Consider the following 7078-nt stretch of genomic DNA (forward strand, 5'->3'; position numbering starts at 1 on the left):
ATCGTTGCCCTCATTTGTACTAAGCAAGCCTAAATAAAATATTTTATGATTTTTTCGAAACAAGAAAACTTAAATTCATACTTCTTACTAATCAACAACCATCCTCACTTATCTACGGTACCTTAGATACTGTAGTTTTTGAGTTGTAAGCAACCGTATATGTTTAAACCCTCCCTTATCTATAAGAGCTATCCTCAACTTTCCTGTAAAGGAGTTCTTCTGTTAAAATTTGGTTCGGAAACTGTCCCAGTTCATTGTATTGCTATACAAAAGCTAAACGACCCTAAATGGTACGTATGAACCACTTTCTTAATCATATATTAAACGAAATGACCATTTAATGACAGTTTCGTACTACATGCTCTTGGTTTACCTGCTTAGCTTACTTATGTACCAATAAAAAAGTTTTATTGAAGCTGAGCACCACTTAAGATCCGAATCTAGTCTAATGTCCTGTGGTTCCAACGCACGGACGGAAAACCTGGATACCCAGATTAATTCTTTCTTTGGCTAGTAATGCTTTGTTTTGTTTTGTTTTTTTTTTATTTAATCCAAAATGATTTAGCTGAACGCGAGTACGGCTTATATACTCCAAATATAAAATGTAAAATTTTATATTTGGCATGAATTCTTCGATTACATCAATCCAAGTATGGAAACACCACTTTAGGAATGCAAATCGGGAAATCACCGCGTGCATTGTAAGTAGAAATGCAAGCACGATTGTGTTTTTTTCAGTAAAACACATAAAATTCACTATTTTGTGTTTTATTTTCAAAAATGTTGAGTCGGTCTCAGGCAAGGGAAGCATAGTTTTTTCTCCCGGAAATCGGGTGTTTCGTCCAGGAAACAGCAATCACCACAGAACACCCAATTTACAAACATATTACATATGGCTCAATATGGCCTAAGTTTCTGATGCGCCTAAAATATTTAATGAAATATTTACTCTAAAGTATCTCATAAGAATCTTACGCTACGCTGTTAAAATTGGAAGTCCATTGCAGAGTAAAGTTATAAAGGTATCGGGATTTTGCTTAATACTGCTAAATGAAAGGTGTAGTCAAAGACGCTTTCATTTCGATGCAGCATTATTTAAAATACCTTGTGTTTTAAGGGCAAGAAATATCCCTGAAACCCGACATATCTGAAAAATACTTTTGCTTCCCACATCAAGAAGAAAAACAGTTTGCTTTCAATTAGATTCCAATATTCGTTATCTCCTTCAGCGATAGTGTCCAGTTTCCCCACATCCAAATAAAGATCCTCTTGTAAAAATCCTTTCTTAAAATCCTTTTATAGGACCACGTAACATCAGGAGGCGAATGGGTGTAAGATGGCGAAAAGTGAAGAGTGTTTGTTTGATCGTGGTAAATAAGTAGTTGCCAGAAACAAAATATGAAAGTCTCTAATAAAGAAAACAGCCTGGGGGGGTCACTGTTACGTAACCAGTCCGTACTTACGGTTATTTTTATGTTAGCAACACTTCGAAACGGTGACAGCAGGTCGCCGAACCGGTTGTTGTCTTCACACAAATTTACGATGTGTCATTAAATACGATGGACGGTGGAGTATACACACACTGCAGTGACGTTTCAGAAAATTCCCCTTTCGTATCTCAAGAGAGAGAGAGAGATATGAGGCGTTTAGTTATACAGACCTAATTAATATGGACAGTAACCGTAGAATAGACCCCAAGACACAGACACACACACACACACACACACACACACACACACACACCCTGCTTAAGCCTCCAGTTTGACCGAACATGACCTGCTTCTTTTAACAGGCTTCATAATTCGTTAGAGGATAAATTTTGACCTGAACTGACCCAAGTAAGTGTTAATGGTACATGTCTGTGGATATTTATATTTGCCAAAACAGTTCATCGAGCGATGTCACAGATCTAATATACATTTAAAACTACTAAATTTTCCGCATCCAAAGTTTGGAAATAGAGATAAGTAATTTTTTTCCTGTAATATTCCATCTCGGTTCTATTGTCTCTTAATCTTTAGAAGCGTCCTCAACAGCTAACAGATTAACACCACGAGAGACGCCAGACCATCGTTAAGATTTGCAAAACCCGATCAATATAATCTTGTGCAATTTGATTACAAACGACGTTCTGGATGCTTGCATATCTTATGATTAGTCATCACTCTTTTCAATTGCCCTTCTTCATTACATCAAGTACTTAACTATAGCGATGTACAATAATTTCTTCACAAAAACTCACGTCTAAGAACACGTTCACATCCGACTACTTTGGATTGCATTTTATAGTACAATACGATCACACAAACACAGTTACTAAATGATGCTAAATATTGGTACAGTAACATTGGCAAGCTGTTGTCTGATCATGGTAGTTAATTGGGCTTCAGCCACTGGAATAACGGCTTTCGGATCTTCATTTATGGCATATGACAATAACATAGATAGTGCAGAAGTCAGATTACCCAATCCTCGCATACGTACTTGTACATGGCCTAATTTCCAAATTTTGAACTTATCAAGTTGTTGTCTGGTCTCACCGTTGCTAAACTGAGTGATTTGGATCAACACTACCGTGTCCCTGATCTTGATGTCCGCCTCTCCGTTGAACAACAGCAATCGGTAATCTTGCAAAACGCGATATTTAGCCGTCACCTTGATCTCATCGAATCCAATCACGAGGCCAAGGGTTATGGAGTTGTTTGTGCACCGAACGTAAGCCGGTTTTCGGCGTGAGATTGACGACACACCTCGAGCACCGCCATTATATAAGAAAACTACCAAGTAATCGTCAATTTTGATGGTGGAGTTCGGAAATCGAACGGGCTCCATGAAACGAATCAAACGTCTACCGAACCGAAGGAGAGTGTCAACATATTCATCCAGCTCCTCTCCATTCATGCAAGGGACTTGCCGCTTTTGCCTGTGATGACTTTCGGTGAGTTCACTTGCTCCATCTTTTTCGAGAGGCAAAACGTCTGGTAATCTTTGACCCTTTCCTAAGACGTGTGCGATAGCACTTTCCACGTTTTCTTCAATGACCCGTTGAATTTTCTCCACCACTGAAGAGGCGACAGCTTTCAAAAGTTCCCCTGCTTTGGCCATTGGACGTTTCTTGAGAAAGCTGTGGAACTTCTCAACGACGTTGTTGAAGTAAGTCTGGAAAGTACTTTGTGTCATAGTGAGGTCATCCCCTTCCATGTCCATTTTGGCCGACCAGGCGGCTCCTCCTTGTTTTATGGTGGCCTCGAACCTACCTTCATCACTTACCACCTGAGAATAAGGGGGATTGAGAAAGCCTTTTATCCGGTAGATGGAGCTGATATGAATTTCTGGATAGTACAACAGGAGACTGGTCCTCATGGAATCGAAATTGCTCGCTACATCCTGCACTTCAAAATTGCTCAAACCGCGGATTGAGGTTTTGCGAAGGGATACATTTACAAATCCCTTCGGTTCGTGAATCACCAAAGACAAGGTATCCAAGTGAAATGGATCAAGAGAAGGGAATTCAGCGCCTGAATGCCCATTGAGAATGACTTGACGAGTTTCTTCCATCTTTTCCCGAAACACTGTATGAAGACTGTTTCCAATATCCAGCTTCTCCACCTGGGACATCTTACTGCCTAGAAAAGTCAATAAAACACATCCCATTATTATTATTTATTAATTATTATGAGAAACATTTTCCGCAATAAAAAGAGTATATCTAAAACAGAATATTGCTGTCTATATATAGTGATATTTGAAATACTAAAGTAAATCTAAATTAAATTGCTTTTTAAATAACGGTTATATACCTGTAGTTCACAATATATTTTATATTTTGCAATATTGCAAGTTTTTACAAAGGTATAAACACCTTTTATCAGTTAGAAAAAAGTAGAACTATTTCGAGGACAGTGTAAAGCAGGGTTGCCCAGCTGATGGACCACGGACTGGTTGCAGTCCTCCACTTGAAATTTTTTTTTTTTTTTTTCGGTCTGCGAGGGTGTTCTCCTTTTCCCAAAATACGAGTTACCGCTTTCCTCCTTTGTACTAAATGCGACGAATCTTGTCGAAAACACTTTCATAAAAGTAATTAAAGATATTTCGTGTGATTTTTCACATGATTTATATTAATCAATTTTGTTTTCAGAAGCAATTTCAATATATTTTTCTAGGTTTTGATGGTTTAAAATCTAATTGGTATATAACGCTGCAATATATTAAATTTAAATACATTTCTTTGAACTTTAAGAGTCTGATTCTTTTAGATGTCATTGCGCTTCTTAGATTTAACCATCGTATTTATATCAGCGTATCGTTTCTTCTCAAACGCATGGAACCAAAGTTTTCCCAAAGAACTAGTGGATATCACTTGTCAATATTTGATGAAGACATTAAATACGTTTTCTGTTTATCCTCGAAATGGCCATATAGGGCCAGAATAGCTTATAAAATAGAATACAAGAACAAGAATACAACATAATGCAATTTGCAGATGTGCTAGGTTGTCCCTGCGAATTTTGGCAACCCTGCTTAATGTGGATAAGTTCCGTACGTTATTGCTTGCTCTCGAATTTTGAATCGGTCGAGTGGACTTTGGACATTGTCGCCTACTTTTTGAATGGATGTACCTCATTCTCTATTCGGTATTGTAAGTCTGTATCTATAATATTGTATGACATTGTAAATATACGGCAGGGTTGCCAATATTTACAGGGACAATCTAGCACAATAAAAAAAAAATTGAAATGAATCTACAGATGAGACAGTCCTCCGTGCCAACTTAGTCGGCACATTATATCGCTGTGTCCCACTCATTTGGAGAAATTGAAAGTTTGCAGGAATCGCTGAAGTCCTCTTTAATGGATACTGTAGTTAGCCATTCTTAGACGGAGTACGATTTTTCCCCGTGAGTTATTTCGGGTTTTTTTATCCCATCCAATATGTCCATAAATTCTACAGATAATACACAAAATCAGCAAGAGCGACAAGCTCCGGCCGTTAAAAGAATAAGGTAAGATCTGTTTATATGGTGGAATTTGTGAGGAATATTATTGACATTTCTTGAAGATTTGCTTAATTTTTGTGTGTGATTGTGACAGCTGTGAAGATGAATTTAAGAAACATCGAGATTTTTATTAAATGTGTAAGTTTATTGGACAGTGTTTTATTTCGCATATCGTAATTAGAGATTTCGTCTTCACGATTACATGTGATTGGTTTTGGTGCAGTAGTCAGGAACACATCTAGAACATAACAGGAAGAAAAGGTTCAGACAGTTTAGCAATGATGCTACCAAGCTGTTGTTGTTTTAATGCCACAAGTGCATGTTCACGGCTAGTTTGCATGTTGTGTGGGCTGAAAATCCCGGGGGAATCGACTGAAGAGGATTCTTCCAACCATAACCGAGAATCGGATGCAGGCTTCTCCAATTGACAAGTGGAGAAACTACTATACTGTCACGGAAGATGTACTACCAATCGGGGGAAAAGAGCGGAACTCTGTATGTTTAATGGCCTCATCAGAAAGTTTTCCCATTGCTAGAACTACAATTTGAATGTAACAATCCCCTCCTCTCACACTCAGCGCTGATCGATATCCTCTGTGCAGCATGGATGGTGAGCCGTTTGTTTTTGATGGAAAACCGATACCTTCATTCATCCATTCTTTCACTTTTTAACGCACACGTCTTCATAATTCTCGATATTTTCAGTAACTTCTAGTCAGGAATATTTTAAATGTTGTGTTTTCTTTTAAAAAAAATTAGTTCACTGCCATTTTATCAGTGGAAGTAAAAAAATTCATCGAAACAACACAGACGTTTCTCTGACACTGTTCCAGTTCTTGTAGTGTGTTTGGGGGAGGGGGAGCGGGTTCTCTATTACTCGGCTGCATTAAAATAAACTGGGTTTGTATGCCTGCACATTGGTTGGCATTTGTGCTGTCGGTTCAGGTGAAGCCTTTGAACTACTTTGTGTGTAAGGTAATTTTCATGATATAAGAACTAGTTTTAAATAATATAAAAAAAAAACACTTCTATCTCTTCACTTATACAGACGCCAAATGGATGCAAAGGAAAAAGTACGAACGTGGCCTGCATATTTTGAACTTGTTTCGAGCGATAACCCTTTGCTGTTTCCCCATTGAACTCTGGGACGACAATATGGCCTGTAAATTTCCTTTTATCCGCATGCAGGTGTTTCTTTTCTCATTTTTTCTGAATTTGATCATCTCTGCGACAAACAGGTTTCACTTATTTGTGTATTGGACGTGTACGCCCCAATTCTAGTAAGTCAATGAAATGTGAAATTCATTCTCCATATCAAACGGCAAGGGCTGTGCGCATTTACAGCTTTCAAATTGATGATGCGTTAATATTGACACAAATTGGCAATAGTGTGCGCATTCGAGGGCATGGCTTCAAATTAAAAGATACAAGGTATTCATTTGAAAGTAAACCCACGATATTTGTATTAAGTATAACACTACCAAGTGACGATGGTTGGTGCAATTTTGTGAGGGCCCTAGTGGAGGAAGTGATAGTTTTGAATTTGAATTGTTCATTTTGTCAGAATCCATGTTTGAAGTTGCATGCGTTGTTCCTGGTGAATAAACATGGTACCATTTACCACCCAACCACGTGGTATTATGGAATCTTACTTGGAAACGAAGTCTTACAGTGAATATCAACAAAAACAAATAACATTTCCTAAGTTACAATTTTTAAAATAATAAAGCAATTTTGTGAGTGTGGATCATTTAGTTCTTATGCGTGACACTTTAGACGACATTCGGCAAAACAATTTTTGCAATTTCAAATCAAATCTCTGAGGAATGGTATATGACGACAATGTCATTGTAAGTGATGATGATGTTCGCATCACCAAACCAGAAAATGAACTTTTATTTAAAATTCTGGAGGCCTCCGAGGCAGCATGATATATTACCATCTGCTACTCGTTTGGAGCATCTCAGTTCGATTCTCGTCCGTTACTGGAGGAATTTCTAAAACCTTCTACAATCAAAGCAGTTAACCGACGTGAGGCAGAAAAAAAATTACGGATATGAGCGACAAGCTCCTCTGCCGTTA

The 7078-nt window shown here is 37.9% G+C and overlaps 1 protein-coding gene across 1 annotated transcript; it reads right to left on the reverse strand.

Annotated features, from left to right (window-relative positions):
* Positions 1-2316: 2316 nt before the first annotated feature.
* On the reverse strand, positions 2317-3618 carry LOC150083061 (uncharacterized). The gene has a single exon (XM_090378380.1). It carries the CDS (start codon positions 3616-3618, stop codon positions 2317-2319), a length of 1302 nt encoding a protein of 433 aa, XP_090234506.1.
* Positions 3619-7078: the final 3460 nt, after the last annotated feature.

This window comes from Mastigoproctus giganteus, chromosome 7, assembly GCF_048544385.1.
Source record: "Mastigoproctus giganteus isolate SK-2022 chromosome 7, ASM4854438v1, whole genome shotgun sequence".
In the NCBI taxonomy this organism is placed as follows: Eukaryota; Metazoa; Arthropoda; class Arachnida; order Uropygi; family Thelyphonidae; genus Mastigoproctus; species Mastigoproctus giganteus.

What these genes read in the sequence shown, in the direction of transcription:
- LOC150083061 (XM_090378380.1), bottom strand. Translation starts at nt 3,618, where the DNA reads ATGTCCCAGGTGGAGAAGCTGGATATTGGAAACAGTCTTCATACAGTG.